Source organism: Schistocerca nitens, chromosome 11 (genome assembly GCF_023898315.1).
Source record: "Schistocerca nitens isolate TAMUIC-IGC-003100 chromosome 11, iqSchNite1.1, whole genome shotgun sequence".
NCBI lineage: Eukaryota > Metazoa > Arthropoda > Insecta > Orthoptera > Acrididae > Schistocerca > Schistocerca nitens.
The window spans coordinates 83,982,039-83,999,673 of record NC_064624.1 but is presented as its reverse complement, the minus strand read 5'-3'; the positions used below and the strand labels follow the sequence as shown (position 1 = coordinate 83,999,673).

At 39.9% G+C, this 17,635-nt stretch overlaps 1 protein-coding gene and 1 long non-coding RNA gene across 2 annotated transcripts; both read right to left on the bottom strand.

The window, feature by feature from the left end:
* Nucleotides 1-12,981: 12,981 nt before the first annotated feature.
* Nucleotides 12,982-13,505, bottom strand: LOC126213412 (uncharacterized). Its single transcript, XR_007541161.1, has 3 exons — nucleotides 13,441-13,505; nucleotides 13,198-13,268; nucleotides 12,982-13,076 (listed from the first exon to the last, which is right to left on the bottom strand). It is a non-coding gene; the product is annotated as an uncharacterized LOC126213412 (long non-coding RNA).
* A 326-nt stretch (nucleotides 13,506-13,831) lies between these two features.
* LOC126213411 (uncharacterized) lies at nucleotides 13,832-14,672 on the bottom strand. Its single transcript, XM_049941139.1, has 2 exons — nucleotides 14,373-14,672; nucleotides 13,832-14,259 (listed from the first exon to the last, which is right to left on the bottom strand). The coding sequence occupies exons 1-2, from the start codon at nucleotides 14,553-14,555 to the stop codon at nucleotides 14,119-14,121; spliced, it is 324 nt and encodes a 107-aa protein (XP_049797096.1). The 5' UTR covers nucleotides 14,556-14,672; the 3' UTR covers nucleotides 13,832-14,118.
* Between the last annotated feature and the right edge of the window lie 2,963 nt (nucleotides 14,673-17,635).

Below are 17,635 nucleotides of genomic sequence, written 5' to 3'. Positions count from 1 at the left end.
TGTGACTGGATTGAGGACTTTTTGGTAGAGAAGTCATAGAATTTTATTGTCAGATGTAGAAGTGTCTTCAGATGTGCGGAAATTGTGTTGGGACCTTGCTGTTCCTGTTGTATATAAATGACCCTGCAGATAATACTAATAGTGCATTGTTATCAATAGCTGTGTTTGAGCAATTAGCTACCCTATTTTGGAAGTTGACAGTGTGGATTACGTGAATGATAGTGTTAATAACTGATAAATCCTTACTGGACAAGTCTTTAAGAGAATCTACATTAAAGTTATCAGAATCACGGTTTATCTTTTTTTATTGCTGTTACATAGGCCTATAGAACATCAATGTGATCTATGAACAGATTAAATTACCCAGTAGCGTTCAGTACACCCTTATCATCATAAATGATTTATTATGAAATTCTAGTTCGGTCCTGCATGCTTCCACAAGCTGCTTTAGGCAGATGACAATTACTGATGAATGCAGCAGCTCCTTCTGTTTCCATTTCTGCTCTACAGAAGCAAGAGACTAATCTAAATCCTGTTGCACTTAACACTTATATATCAGTGGGCACATAATGTTCATAGAGGTAAATTATGTCAGATGGATTTGATGACTGTTATTCACCAAGGCAGATAAGTACTGTAGTTCATTAATTTTAGTTGTTAGTGCTCAAATATATGATGACTTAAATATATAAAGGGTCCAAAAACTGAACGCGTGGAATGGTTCCATTCAAAAGTAATCACCAAACTTGTTAAGGCATTGCCAAAGATGTAAAAGTCTTATGGCAAAAGATTCAGACTGTATTCAGGATGTTGCAGTATTTCCCAACCAAATTGTTGAGGCACAGCTTTGGTCCGATTGGTGGTGTGGCGGCAGGCATTATTGTGCAGCAGGTTGATTCCAGCCAGAGGGCAAATTGTAAAACAGACAGTGGAAAGATCCCACGTCTCCCCTGCCTAAGAAATCCAAAGCTGTTCACACAATTTCCAGTAAGGTCACGATAACCTCCTCCTTCAACTCCTTGAGTCCTCTGCGTGTCGGGTTCCTCAAGTGTGGAACCACAATCAATGTGCAATGCCAGGAAGACACTCTGCCAAAACTGTGACGTGCTATAACATCAAAATATCAAGGAATGCTGTCTGATCGAATCGTCCTATTGCACGATAACACCCACCCCCACACCTCCAATCAGATGAAGGCTATGGTTCTCTGAATTGACTCTGTGATTTTCACATCTTTGATGACCTGAAGAAATACGTGTGGACATCAGTTTCAGTCAGCCTAGGAAGTGCAAGAGGGTGAGGTTGTGGATAGGTCAGCAGCCCACTGTCTTCTGTGAAACGTGAATTGATGATCTTTTCTGCCGATGTGATAGATGTCTTGAAATTACAAGAACACCCTTAGCTGCTTACAGGCATTGACATACGTCAACGGGGACAGATGAAAATGTGTGCCCTGACCGGGACTCAAACCCGGGATCTCCTGCTTACATGGCAGACGCTCTATCCATCTGAGCCACCGAGGACACAGAGGATAGCGCGACTACAGGGATTTATCTCTGGCACGCCTCCCAAGAAACCCACATTCTCAACATATTGTCCCGCACTACATTCGTAGTGCCCCCACCCATTATACTCATTACTCGCGGCGTGCTGCCGATTCCCATAAGAGTTCGGGCACTGTTTGTGCATTCGCACAGAAGAAGTTAAGGCTCACCGGCCACTTGACCATCTTCTTCTTCTGTGCAAATGCACAATCAGTGCCCGAACTCTTACGGGAATCGGCAACGCACCGCGAGAAATGAGTATAATGGGTGGGGGCACTAGGAATGTAGTGCGGGACAATACGTTGAGAATGTGGGTTTCGCGGGAGGCGTGCCAGATATAAATCCCTGTAGTTACACTATCCTCTGTGTCCTCAGTGGCTCAGATGGATAGAGCGTCTGCCATGTAAGCAGGAGATCCTGGGTTCGAGTCCCGGTCGGGGCACACATTTTCATCTGTCCCCGTTGACATATGTCAATGCCTGTAAGCAGCTAAGGGTGTTCATTTCATTATAATTTCATTCTAACGAGCTGTATGGTGACCGATGGTATCTGTGTTCTGAAAGAACAGATACCATCTTAGTATATATAAGGTGTTTTGATTTGCGAGGTGATTACTTTTGAATGGAACCATTCCATGGTCCAATTGTAGTGGGCGTTCAGTTTTTATCTGTCAGCCCTTTGTAAGTGGTTGGAAATAAAATTTCTGCTGATTGCTGAAAATTTTTTACCAACAACTGTTTGTGCTGATGCAGTGTCTTTCTTAAACTGAAGGTCTATTTTCATCCGAACTTCTCTTAAAACTATTTCTTTCTGACTTTCCTGTCCTAAAAAAATGTGCTGCTGTGACACCAGTAAGCACTGGTGTTTTGCCACTCACGAGATTGACCCCTCCCCCCCCCCCCCCCCTTTAAGTCCCCTGTTACTAGCCCAGCCAGTTTACCAGCCAGTTTACCATTGAGTTTCTATCTGAGGCGAAGGCTGTACCTAGTATAATCCCATCTGCTAACAGAATCATTTGTGTCCACACCAATATGTGACAGAGCACCTGCCATAAGCAGCTGCTCAATCTCCAAGGATGTTTGCTATTTACAGTATACAATCACGATCTACTGTATAATGCCAGTTGCTCTGTGAGACTGTTTTCAGATGATGCTGTTCTCTGTAAGAAGGTCGAAATGCCAGAAAGCTGTAGTAAAGTGCAAGAAGTCTTGCGATGAATCCATTATTGGTGTACAGACTTGCAGTTGGCCCAGAATGCAAATAACACCATTCTGTGTGTAAATAGCTAGAGAGATTCACTACTGTCCAATTACACTACTGTTGACAAACCACCATATAAATCAACAAACTTGACATACCACAGACCAAACATTCACAATGACCTTAACTGGATTGACCATATAAAATTAAATGTAGGAAAGCCTGATGCCAGGCTGAAATTCATTAAAAAAATAGTAAGGATATTTGATTGATCCATGAAAGGAGTGGCTTACAGAACATTCGTAAGAGCATTTCTGGACTATTTTCTCATCAGTCCCAACAATACGAAAAAAGTATTTCAAATTTTTTTCACAAAATTAACCTTTATCGTTGTCATGAGCAACAAATATGACAAGAAATCGGCAAATGCAAACAATGAATTGTTTTCAGGAGGTGGTTTGACTTTGGAATACAATTTTTAAACATTTTTCATATAATTAATCTCTATTATCATAGGATGCAATGAGTATCAGAAGAAATGGGTAAAAAGTAAACAGTCAATTGTGTTAAGCAGGTGGTTTCACTTTGGAACCAATGGGACATATGATTTTAATCACCCATTATTTTAAGTGATATATTGAAAGCAATATCACATTTTTCCTAGACACGATCCGACATTCCAAACACCCATGATCTCATAATGCCTAAAACAAACTATAGTCCAAAATAACAATAAAATTAGGCATAAAATGTAATAAATTCATTTTGAAACCACTCGTGAAAGCAGTAGCATAAAATTAAATTTACAGTACAACAATATGGAAGGAAAGTTGCTACTCACCACATGGCGGAGGTGCGGAGTCGCAGATAAGCACAACAAAAACACTGTCACAAATAAGCTTTCGGCGAGCAAGGGCTTCATTGATAAGAGGCCCTACACACACACAAAAACTCTCACATATGACAGTGTGGCTTCAGTTGTTAGAGACTACAGTCGTGTGTGTGAGTTGCATGAGAGAGACACAGAGAGAGAGATGCAGTTTGTGTGTGTATGTGTGATAGAGAGAGAGATAATGTTACATTATAATAACTTAAGAGATGCAATCTCTTACAGTCCCAAAGCAAAGCACAATCTGTGTGCTGACTGGTGCTTTAAATTCTGTATAATGCACAATTTCCAGTTTCAACATTTTGTTGATACATGACGAGCAATGTTTTTTTCGGTATTTCATTAAGTGTTTATTAAAAGATCAGTCACAGTTGCAGTACATAGTTTGACAACTAGTTTTAAACCAGATGGTTCATACTCAAGCCTGACCTACTGAGACTGCACTCAAAGTGCTTGATCTTCACAACAAACATCACCTGTAAGTTTGATTCTGACACGCTAAGTAGGGGCATGTTGAGTGTGAGAGTCATCTGCGATCACTTTGTAAAGCACATACTGCGACTCGGATATGTCTTATGAAGATCAGGAACTTTCAGTGTAGCCTCAGTAGGTCAACCTTGAGAATGAAAAAGTTGGTTGAAACTGGTCGCCAAACATATGAACAGCAAGTTTTCTTATGAACAGTGCCTACTCATACCTGGGAAAAAAGATCCCTGAGAATTCCAGGTATGGGGGGAAGATGGTGCCATAAAAAGTTCGTGATAAATCAATGGTGAACAGGAGGGAGGAAGGGGGGGGGACACAATAATGATGTTCCTTTCTTCTCAGCTAAAATATATTATCTGTTGTTCAACTGCAGTTTTTAAACATCAATAATTTATATGGAATAATATTCATATAATTAACACATTTAGAAACAACTAAGTATTTTAAAATTTGTGTTTCATAAAACTCAATAAAATTAAAATTCAGTACTGCATAAAAAAACGAAAAAAAAAGAATTCCCCAACATTTTACAAAATTCCATGAGATGCCTCAAATTTTTCCCTAAGAATTCCAGGGGTTCCAGAAGAATTGCCACTTTGGTTAATAAACACCGAGTGATAATGCACTATATTTGTAGAAGTACCTAAGTATACCATTGATTTCTCCATCTTGCAATAGCAATCGTGGTTTCTGGTGTTTACTGTTGAAATTGTGAGAGTGTATATTCCAAGAACAGCCAAGCATTGAATTACTTACTCCCACATGCATGTTGTGAAATGACCACAATGAGAAACTTAGAGAAATGTGAGCTCCTACAGAAGTTTATTGAGAGCCATCCTTCCTTTGACTAGTTGCAAATGGAACAGGTGGAGGGACAATTGACAGTGGTCCCAGAAGTACCCTCTGCCACACACCACTGCAAGATGGCTTGTAGTGTAAAGAATTAAATGCAGACTTGGTTCTTTCTACACCTCTTCCTTCCAGTTTCACTGGACAGACCCATTACTTTCTTGGCTGTTTCTGTTCAGTCCTTCCCATTTTTATTGTTGATGTACCAAATGCATTTGTTCCGCGTACCAGTTTCATAGTATTATAGTTGCATTTTCTATGCAACCATGTAACGTGGGATGGTACAGGTAGTGGCCTCACTTCATGTTAGACAGCAATCATTGTACCATCTCTCATAATCTATTAATGACCATATTTTCTTTACCTAACTCTACCTCCTGTACAGATTCATGAACCAGTAAAGCACAGCTTCCGCCAGCTCCCCCTCCCTGATGATGTCCTCCTCCCCTCCATCTACCCCTCCTACCAACTTTGATCCTTCCACCCTCCTCCTGTGCATGCTCCTCAGGGCACCCTCCCTCCCTTCTCTCCCTTTTTCCCTCCCCCCTCCTTTTCTCTCCCCTCCTCCCCCGGGCCTCCCCTCCCCTGTCCCTCTCCCTCCTGCCCCCGTCTCCTCCGCCATTGGCGTCCTTTTCTCCTTTCTCCCCCACCTCACCCCCGTTCCCCTCTTGGCAGGTCCCCGGACTCGCACACGCTACGTGGACTTTCGCGCGCCGGAGATCGCCGCCATCAGTGTCTTGTGTGTGCCGTCGTGTTTAGTGTTCAGTGTTCACCGTCACACTCCGTTGTTCACCAGTGCCATCGTCTTCTTCAGTGTTTGTGCGTCGTCTCAACAATTTGCAGTGTGGTTTATCGTCGAGTGTGAACGGCTCCGTGTTTGTCTCTCTGTGTCTCCTGTTTTATCGCCCACCATTTTGTGGCTTTTTTGTTTTTCTCCTGTTTTTTATGCTTATGTCTTCTTTGGCTGAAGAGCAGCGTAGTGTGCTGCTGCCAGCCTGCCTATTGTATAGGTTTTAAAATGACTATAAAGTAAAAAAAAAAAAAAAATTGACCAATGTACATCTCCGGCGGTAATTCGGTTGAATACCGCCCTTCGATTTGTGCTGTTCTGGTACCAATCGAAGTGATAGGTGTTGCAGGTTCCAGCCAGCCAGCCAGCCAGTCAGTCAGCCAGCCAGCCAGCCAGCCAGCCAGCCAGCCAGCCAGTCAGTCAGCCAGCCAGCCAGCTAGCCCGTTGGCGTGCAGCGGTCCAGCTAGCAGCCAGCAGCCAGCAGCCAGCAGCCAGCAGCGGTCCTCGCCAGCAGCCAGCAGCCAGCAGCCAGCAGCGGTCTCCGCCAGCAGCGTCCCTGCCAGCAGCCACCAGCCACCAGCCACCAGCCAGCATCCAGCGGCCAGCAGCAGTCCTCGCCACCAGCGGTTGCAGCCAGCGGTGGTCCTCGCTGCCCCCACCATCCGCCGCCAGCGGCAGCATCAGCAGCAGCAGCAGCAACAGAGGCGTCCCCACCAGCCAGCCAGCCGGGTCGCCCCCCCCCCTCCCCCAGCGGCAGCAGAGTGGGGCTTCGGCCCCGGTCTCCTTCGTCCTTCTCTTTCCCTTTCTCCTCTGTCCTATTTTATTCAGGTCGATGTTCTTGCATACAGGTGTTAATACTACGTAGTTCACCAACACGTACTGCCGTGAGCAAAAGAGTAACTACCGCCCTGCCATCTGTTGGCGACGCCAGGCAACAGTTGTGTGGCCCGCCTTTCGCCGACCAGTAGCAGCCGACAGCTGGCAGTTACATTTATTTCGCATTGTGACGTCTTGTCAGAAAGTATTTGAAATAGAGTTCATCTCCACAGTGATGTATCTCTTGTTCTTTAAAGACTTTGATGTAAGGGATCGAATATTTGCAGTACTTATCACAAGAATACTTAATACTCGTTATGGTAGTTCGTGGCAAATGCTATATATTTCGCAGCTATTACGAACCAATACCGTTATGTTTACCAATTCTTCTGAATTTTTGGAGGGGTACGTCATAATGTGGATTGTACCTCGTAACGTGGGCCAAGTATTAGCAGTGTATGTGTTAAATTGTTAACATAGAGCTACGGAGTAGGTTCTAGACGTGGTCCAAATGGTTGCTCTGGAGTAACCGTTATCGCTAACGGTTATTAATAACTCTCAAGTTATTTTTCGCTAGCGAATACCGATTACTCCGACAGTTAAATTACGACATAGTTGGAATCCATCGGTTTAGTTAATAGTTATCAGTATAACTGCGAGTAGTGTGAAATGGCAGGAATGTCGTATGAATCGTGTCATAACCTTAGCTAATTAACTCCGGGTATATTTTAGTTGATGTTAGAACGATTATTAGTGTTTCATATGATATGTATGTAGGTTATCGGTCGCTATTAGAAATATTATCCTCGCAGCTGCAACAGAAAGTACGCGGAACTTCGCCACAACGCTGTTTAAGTAAAATGTTAACAACGTGCGTTTTTCAGTTTGAAGAAATATGTAAACTGAATACTTTAGGTTAAATTCGTAGCTTAATTTCTTGTGTTGTTTACTTAATAGAATAAGTGTACTGCCTTGTAATACAACACAAAAATATACGTAATGTGAATGATTCGTTTACTCCTCTACAAGATAGTCATATGGTTGAAAGTGTGAGTACACTAGTTGGAAAACTGCTCGATTTCTCCAGCTGCAGCATGTGTATAACATAGGATGAATGGAAGCGTCCGATTCCACCCGTCTGCTTTAACCCCGTGACGTAAGGTTCTGTAATCCCATAACATATAAAGACATGCAGATCGAAAAGATTGACAGTGTTAAATTTCTGGGATTATAACTCGATAATAAATTCAGTTGGGAAGGGCTTACCACAGAATTGCTAAAGCTCCTAAACAAATCTGTATTTGCAGTTAGAATGGTGTCAGATGTAGGAGACACAAATGTAAAAAAGTTAACATACTTTTTTTATTCTGTTATGTCATAAGGGATCATATTCTGGGGTAACTCTTCAACGGAGCAAAAGTATTTAGCATGTAAAAGCATGTAGGCCTAAAAAAAATCGTTTGTGGTATAAATTCAAGAACACCATGTAGAAACCTGTTCAAGGAACTTCATATTCTAACCACTGCTTTATAGTATATTTATTCTTTAATGAAATTTGTTGCAAGTATTTCCAACCAATAGCACAATACATAGTATCAATACTAGGAATAAGAACAGCTATCTACATAAAGATCTAAAATCACTTACCTTGGACCAGAAAGGGGTTCAACATTCAAGAACACACATTTTCAATAAACTGCCAGCAACCATTAAAAACTTTGTTTCAGATAAAGCACAGTTTACTGAAAGTTTGAAAGACTTTTTGATAGGCAACTCCTACTTTATAGATCTTAACAGGGACTGTTAGACCAGCTTAAGTAAAAATTCTGCTACCAGCATATTTCAGTTTTGACAGCACTTGGTCACAACAGTCAAGATCAGGTATTCTGTGTGTGATAAATTTATTAAAAGTGCATAACTATGTTTTGTTCTGGCAGTATATTAATACTGTACATATTAGCAGCTCCAGTTTACTGCAATATGTTCACATATTTTGACAATCTCGTGACCGATGACAATGGTGGTAAGTTTTATATTCAAATGCTTTATGTTATACTTTGAGATGTTGCACATCCATGACAATCATCTCATTTTTGGGTCCCTGGGACAAAAACAAGTTAAACTAATCTACAGTGAGGGCTTTGATTTTGTGGTGGGAGAATGACTAATTCATATGTCCAAGCCTTCAGTTTGTTGTGTATCTGTCATGTTTGGCATTATTGTATACAGAATTCCAGTGCTGAATGATTGATTAACAACTCATAAAGCTTAATGTCTCAGATGTCATTACAATACCTTTTCACTGTTTTTATACAATTCTTCTTTGGATATCTAGATTGTGAGAGTATGAATTAATGGTATTGTGTAGGTAATACAAATTTGCAGTAAGTTTTCAGAAATCTGATCTTGACTGTTGCAGTAAAGTGCTGTAAAAACTGAAATAATACTTTTTACTTAAGTTACTCTACCAGTCCCTGTTAAGATATTCATCTATAGGAAATACAAAATGTTCTTTCCTGGGGAATGCTTTACCTGTGGATTCCACGTTTTCCTTTTTTTCTGTCTCACACGAGGCAATAACACGAATCCTTTCGAAACACTTCATTTGTCAATGCCAGCTGCCTGCATTTATCTTTTTGCAGTTTAATATCATGACAGTTAATCGTCTGAATAGGTAAGACTAACTCGTGAACAAGACAAGATGAGCACTCAAAATGAAGGGCTAAGTCTTGCATATAACAACCTCAACGTAGCAATGAGTGCACCTAACAGAGTTTTTCAGTGTTGCTTAACATAATAGAAAATGAACTGACTTGAGCTCTTTAAAAACAAAAAAGCATATTTTATTCAAAAACGTTCATGTAGTATGCACAAGTGCTAATAGGCCCAAATGTAAGTAAATCTATACTTTTATTTAAATACACTGACAAAGTATCTGACGTGATTATTGTTGTAAGCATATTGTATTCATGCCAAATATACCTCCTTGAAATGCTTCAATTGCAATACCTATGTTTGAAGTGTACACTGGACAATGTTCCCGCATAAAAGTGATATGCTCCAAACTATGTATAAAATGTTTCAAAGTCAATGGCCAAAAACTAATTAAATGAAAGAAATCCTATTTGCAATGGATGTGTACAAATTGAGAAAACTCATTTTTCTCTCGCTAATGCCACAAAGCTAAGTCTCACCAAATTACATAAGTTTCTTTGTATTCAAGTTGACCTGATACAGCACTGGCACTTTTTCATCGTGATGCTACCAAGCATTAGTGATGGGGTGTACTTGGAGAAGATACTCAACTATGTTCCATTTTTAGATCACCGCCAATACTCAAGGCATTTCAGTAAGTTTAAAATCCCTAGAAAGTATTAACATGTTGCATACACACTACTACACTTCATAGCTTTCCATACTATGTATGAGACAGCAAGTGTTTGTGCTCACAGTAGTGCCACAAATTTTGACATTTCTTGAGAAGGTAGGAGATGTGATAGATGTATCACTTGAGATGAGTTTCCTATCCTGCCCCAAAACTAAAATATATATTACAGGATTACTGCACAGCTGTTTAATTTGTGTATGTTCTATGTAAGACACCTATGTTCATGAGACAGTAATATCACCACATGAGAGATTACCTTATTTGTACATAAAATATATCCTAAAATGGTAGTAAGTGCTCGTCTTTGAGCTCATGGGTTTTATACAAATTACTTAAAGAGTACAGGGGACAAAAAGAAGATAAGTTAAAATAAAAAATGGTAACCAACACAAATGTATGTACATGTGAGATGATCAATTTTATTCAGACTTTTCCACAATGATATGGAACACTTAAAACATTGCAGCATTATAAAGAGAATGAATAAATAGTTAACATGTCAGAGACTGAGCAGAAACTCAGATTGGAAATGGCAGGTAATCTGCCATGGCCTATTCAGTGGAACCAACAAAAGTATTTGCCTAAAGGAATTTAGGGAACCCACAAAATGGAAATCAGGATGTTCAAACAGGCGAAGGATCCCAATGCACCTGAATGGAAATTCGGTGCCATAATCACTCTGCAATTTTCTCAGTAATTTAACATTTGACCACAAATACAAATGTATAAACTTTTTTTATTTCATCCAAGAATATCTCAACATAACACAACAAACATCAATAATTCAAAATATGGGTATACACACAATGTTTAAAGGATCTCTTTAAGGGCAGGACAGGTGGTCAGCTGTGGCCTTGATGAAGGAACCATCCCGGCATTTGCCCTAGCGATCTAGGAAAACCCGAATCAGGATCGCCAGACAGAGCGAACCCCATCCTCCCGAATATGAGGTCAGTGCTGTTAATAGCTACACTGCCTCATTCGGTTGTTACCTATTATACAATGTTCTGATTTACATGAAAATAGATCTTACAACTAGCAAAAATAATGATTAAATATATACGCAATTACATATGCAATTACACTTTAACATTTTTCTTTATCACTTTACACAAACAGACCACACAACACTTTGTTCACGGAACTTCAATAAACTGCCAGAGGCTGCTTCAACAGTTGCTGCATATATGAGTAGTTATCTGAAACAGAAGAACAGGAAACAAACAGCAGAAATATCCTTGTCTAAAGACACTTTAGAAACAACATAAAAACTTGCAGCAACTACTTAGCTGACTCACATTAGTAGTAAACATATTCACTTAAGGCATGTCTAGCAATTAATTTAATATGTTCTTCAGACTTCTATATGTATGCTGATAACACTACACTGTAGAGTGTGACCGCAATGAAACTAACAATGTAAGGGATATCTTCTACACAAATTCTGGGATGTTAACATCTGAATAGCTGTTCTCTGCAAAACTGTTTTTTATAGTTGGAGGGTCCAGCATGTGAAGCAAGATACTGAAACTTGTTAAAGACTTACTGAAATTTATCTTTTGATGCAGTTTTAGATTTGAAGTTAACATTTAAATACCTCAGATAATGACTGACTTTTTCAGTAAACAAAATGTCCATGAAAGCATCTAATAATAATTCCATGTCCCACTATGTAATTTTATTTTTTAAAGAGTAGAGCCCCTCCACACTGCCACTAGCAAAAGTTCTACAATCACCTCTGCACTGATTAGTTTTTTAATCAATACAGGTCCATCAGGAGATAGAAAATGGATGAAAAATGTAACAAGAATTGAGATTTTAAGGGCAGAGGGCAAAACATGTCATGGCAAGCACCAAGGGGAAAAAATCCTCCACAACTGTTGGACAGGTAGTAAGAGCAGTAGCGGATTTCTTGTTGTCTGCAGCAGATCTTGCAAGGGTAGGTCACATTAGTAAGTGGGTACAATGCAGTTTGATACTAGTGTTATAACCACCTGCACATCTGTACAAATGTATGTTGGAGCACATCAGGCTACAGTGGGGAAGGCCAGTTGCACCCTTTCTGTACTCCAACCTACTTACATTTAATGCCCGATTTAGTAAAAATTATACTCTTCCATTTCTGGCACCCTTTCTAGAATACAAACTAGCACAATTATGAGAATTTGTTGTGTTCCACCACAAAGATAGGAAAACTTCCGTGTTTTGCAAATGAAATTTAGTATTGAGCACAAGATGTTTCACCAATTAACGTTTGGCATTTTCAGTGATTTTCCTTTCGGTCCTATTCAAGAAACATTTCTTCCAGTAAATATTTCTCAGCAGGTAACCTATACTGCAAGTTTGCAAAGGCTGAAGTGTTGTTATCATTACAATAAAACAATTTCAGTTAACATCTGAGGAAAATAGCAGCATATATTAACAATAATATATGGATTAGTGTTAACACACATGAAACCGATGTCAGTATCATTTTAAGAAACTTGAAATTCAAAATAATTGAATGTCAGAATGGGTGCTACAGCTAACAATTTTTAAGTAAAGCAGATAACAAAATGCTACTGTACTTACAAACTTTGAGGTGCCACATGCCTTGACACAGGCTACCAATAACCCAAAAGTATTTTTGACATCTCATGCCTCACAGGTACTTAACTGGATTGCAATCTGATGATTGCTGCTATCAACATGAAAGATAATATAGTTGTATCCAGTGACCAAATTTCAAAGCCGACACTGAAATTAAGTTCTAAGTTACAAATTCCAGTATTTACATATACATCACTGGTAATCCATTCACGTGTCATAAAATTAAACTCAGTGCAAATGTACCTCCATTTTAAGCGAAAGGTCAAGTTTGCCATTGTATGCAAAACACTATTACCTTATACTTCAAGTTTGCCGCTATAGGACTGTATAACATTTGCTGCTGCTGGAAGACTATCGGAGCCATAACTGGAACAAAGAGCTCCGAGTTACCACCTGCCAATATAAACAAACTTCAATTTTAAACTGAAGGTGAAATATGTCATATGTATCCAAACCACTACCACATTATTCTTCAAGCTTCTCACATTATGGCTGTGTGACGTCTGCTGCTGCTGACTTCTGGAGCTGTAACAGAAACAAAGAGCTTTGAGTTACCATTTGCCAGTATACTCTTAAGGACTGTAACTGTACCTTCATTTTAAGTGAAAGGTGAAATTTCCCACACATGTATCCAAACCACTAGTACCTTATTCTACAAGTTTCCCATTTTATAACTGTGTGACATCTGCTGCTGGTGACTGACTTCTGGAGCTATAACTGGAACAGAGTGCTCTGACTTACTGACCGACAATAGACATTAAACACTTCAACACAAAACCACTAGTACTCTTTTAATATAGCATAACAAATATATGCTATGCCCTACAGTTATATCTCCATTTTAAGGGGGAGATCAAATCTGCCAAAAATGTACCCAAACTAGACTTACCTTACTGTTATAATATCCCAAGTATTAAACGGAGGCTCATCTGCTGGTGTTGGTGTGCCTCTCGAATCCACTACTGAAACAAACATCTAAGATAAGAAAAGCATATTTTGGGGTATAAATCACCAGTAATCTCTCATTAAATACAATAAATAACACGTACCCTGTAACAGGAAATTCAGGAGTTAGTACTGTCCATATTTAGAAATATAAGTTTTTCAACTTTGGACGCCTTCAGCCGTGTGCGCCTTTCATTTATAATGATACAAGTTTTAGAAAATATTCTTTCGCATGGCACAGAAGTGGCCACTATGTTGAATTTTTCCCTCACCACTTTAGACTTTTTTGGGAAAATATATTGAATTTCACGCCACCATGCCAGTGGATCCTCACTTCTACTAATAACTGGGCTGTCCATGTACCTTTGTACTTCCACAATAGCAGCTGACTGAGGAGTGCCCTGGGGCTGTGTTGATTTTACAATTGCATCATAGACACCCCATACTGACAAGGGATCAGTGGTGGTTGAAGTTGACACAGTTTCATGGCTCTGGCCTGTGTTTGTCAGTCTTCTGTCACCCATCTTTTGTGCTACTAGTTCAATAAGCTGTTTCTTTGCATTATCTGCTGCAACTCGGCTTTCAAACACGAGAGATTTAAAGCGTGGATCTAGTAGAGTGGCTACTTGCTCATCTCTACATTGTGGAAACGGTCCGTCAGGCCTTTTGTTAATTCTTCAATGATAGTCCTTGTCACACTGTTAAATGGCCTTTTCAAAAGTTCTGCACACACTGATAATAATCCCCTTTTCAGAACAATAACCTGAAAATTGGAATAAGTTCTTCAATATAACACAAACAGTACAATATCTCAGAAATGATTATGCCATAATACCACAGCTAACATTTTAGCAAGAAAAAAGCTGCTTAACTTACTTGGCTGCCAGTAGGATATGACTCAGCACTAAGCTGTGTTGAAACCTGTGCAAATGGCTTCAACACAGAACAGAGTTCTGAGCAGATGTTCCATTCCTCGTCTGTGAGTTGTTCAAAATCAACTGTGAATAGTACAAGTGAAGTCTTCACTGCATCTTTAATTTCAACTATTCGCTCCAACATACACAGAGTAGAGTTCCACCTTGTTGGCACCTCCTGCAGCAGTTTTTTAACATGACCGGCCCCATTATTTTGTTGGTATGTCAGCAGTCTTTCTCTTGCCTTGCAGCTTCTCTTGAACAATGCTACAATAGTTTTGACTTTCTGCTGAATTGACACAAAATGTTTTAGTGCATTCTGCACAATAAGATTTAGTGTATGTGCATAGCACCCAAAGTGTTTCCACTGTAAAATGGATACTGCATTTTTAATATTTGGTGCATTATCCGTCACAACCAGCAAAACTTTGTCAGCCTGAAGTTATCTGTCGTGCCTATTAGAGATGCCGACAGATTCGAAGCAGTATGTGCACCAGAGAATTGGGAACATCCTAACAACACAGATTGCAAGGTGAAATCTTCAAACACAAAATGCCCTGTCACCGCCACGTAACCTTCATTTGCTGCCGATGTCCAGCAATCTATGGTCAAACAAACTGTCTTCGCAGCTGACAGTTTGTCTACCACTGTCTCCTTTGCTGCTGTGTATGCTGCTTGCAGCATTACATCTGGAATATGCTTCCTGCTTGGTAACTCATAACCAGGATTAAGGGCCCGCACAAAACCCCGAATCTTCAATGACTGAAAATGATTGGAAGTCTTTAGTGAACAGCTGAAGAAGTTGCCCATCTATCTTCTTTTTCTGATTCACTCCGATCCTTTTGGAGAGGAACGATGTCATAGAACTTTGAACACCTTGCTGCATTGATGGGGCTGGAGCAGCTCGCTCCTCTTCCACACTACTGGTGCCAAGGATCACCTCTACAGGAAGGGTTTCACCTACAGAAAAATAGGTTTCATATCAGCATAAGCACAATAGAAATGATGCCATATTATTTTTGGTGATATATATTACAATGTTTGCGTACAGTATTCTACATGGTACTTGCAGCTTGAATATTTACTTCATACAAGTTGACAATTGACTCAGTTTTAGTAATGACTATAGCTTCAAGTTTCTTCTTTAATCCTAGCAATACCAACACATTTTCAATAATGTGTATTTCCACCCTAAAAAATATCTTAATTGTTGTTGACATATCATATTTTAAACAAATACTGATGTATAAGTAGGGCCCTGAACTTCAAAATATTCAATATGACTGTCACTGTGGAAAGTCACATGTACTATTAACGTGTCAAATTTTTGGGTTGAGTTTAACCACAAAATTTAAAACATTTACGGAATTCAGTTGAAGACTCCATTAAAAACAATTATCCTTTTCAAAATTTTAAAATATGAAACAGTATCTAATTCCCCCCCCCCTGTCATCGTCAGGGTTAAAAACAAATGATACACGGGAATGAGCACTGATACAATCTGTTATCCGATTAGTTACTAATAATTGCGAGGCGACAGTTCATATATCACCCAGTGGCATTGTATTAGCACTATCGTTATTACACCTGCAACAATAACTTCGAATTAAATAATTAAGTATTCCGGCACCATATGCAACATAATTTAATGTTTGAAAATGTCAAGGCAAACAGGTGCGGTGGTATCGACAGCTTAAGTAGTCACGACAAATGAAAACTCGTGTGTAAAAATGCACAAAGCACCACACTGTATAGCATGCTCTTATTTTTAAAAAATTAATAAAATAAAAAATAAATGATTATGCATGCACTGAAATAACCGTAATTGCAATAAAAATATTTTTTTCCTTACTCACCCAAATCTAGCTCCGAAGGTCTTTGTGAAGAGAAATTCACAATTAAATGTGATTTCTGAAGAGGTTTTTTTAAATTCGTCGTCGTCGATTTGTACGATAATTTCTTACCGCACAAAGTACATTTCGCAAACTATTGAGCAAGAGTTTCGAAATATGACCTCATTTCGCTTGTCCTCGACCTCTTCATGTTGGCAACTATTGGTACTAATATCAACAACACAAAGAAAAACAAGAGCGCGGAACGAAAGTCAATACCCTCTAACGCAACCAAAGGACGGAAAGAGAGTGACACCTGATCTGGAACACCGAGAATTGCAGAGAAATGAGACAATAGATTCCCGTTATTTGCCATCCCCTCTCTCCGATGGCCCACCGTCATTTCCGTAGCAGTACGAAAATATTTGTTCGCTCCAGTTACTATCCTCTCTGGAAATATCACCTGGAACTACGACCTTTAACTGGAGTCACCGAGTCAGGAACGTCTAGACACACAATTATTCCGTTACCAGCTTCCAGGTTATCTGTGGTGGTAGCCCGATAACTGCCAAAGAACTAGAACTACGAGCCAATAACGATAACTGCCAGAGGAGAATACCGATCTCTGACAGTTATTTCCATAGTCGCTCGAATTCCTTAGTAACTCTCCTTGTACTACCCGTCCAAGCTAAATTAACACGTAAGGCGGTGGCTCAAGGGATCGACTGTACTTGTTAATGCCTGTACTGCAGCTCCTATCAGCCACGGCTCGGACATTAACTTTATTTAATTGTTTATGCTAAAAGTAACGAAGGCCCACGAAATAGTACACAGTTCTTATCAACAGATGGCGCGCAGTCTCACAGTTATTCCCATGGTCTATAGAACGCCTTCCAAATGCGCAGTACGATCTTCGGTCAACAGATGGCGCGAGGCACTGTTGATACTAAACAGTTATTGAAATAACTGCCAGAATCAGAGGAACGGTTATCGCAGTAACCGTTACTTCTCAGTAACCGGTTATTTCTATCAGTTACGTTATTTTTTGCCGCCTCTAGTAGGCTGTCTTGCTTAAGAGTTGGTTCATATTATGTCAGATGAATAAGGACACTTGAGGATTTGAATGCAATGTTGTAAACATTATTTAAAAATTAGGTAATCGTGTTCAACATACAGAATGGCTCAAATGGCTCTGAGCACTATGGGACTCAACTGCTGTAGTCATCAGTCCCCTAGAACTTAGAACTACTTAAACCTAACTAACCTAAGGACATCACACAGAGCCATGCCCAAGGCAGGATTCGAACCTGCGACCATAGCAGCAGCGCGGCTCCGGACTGGAGCGCCTAGAACCGCACGGCCACCGCGGCCGGCCAACATACAGAGTGTCATT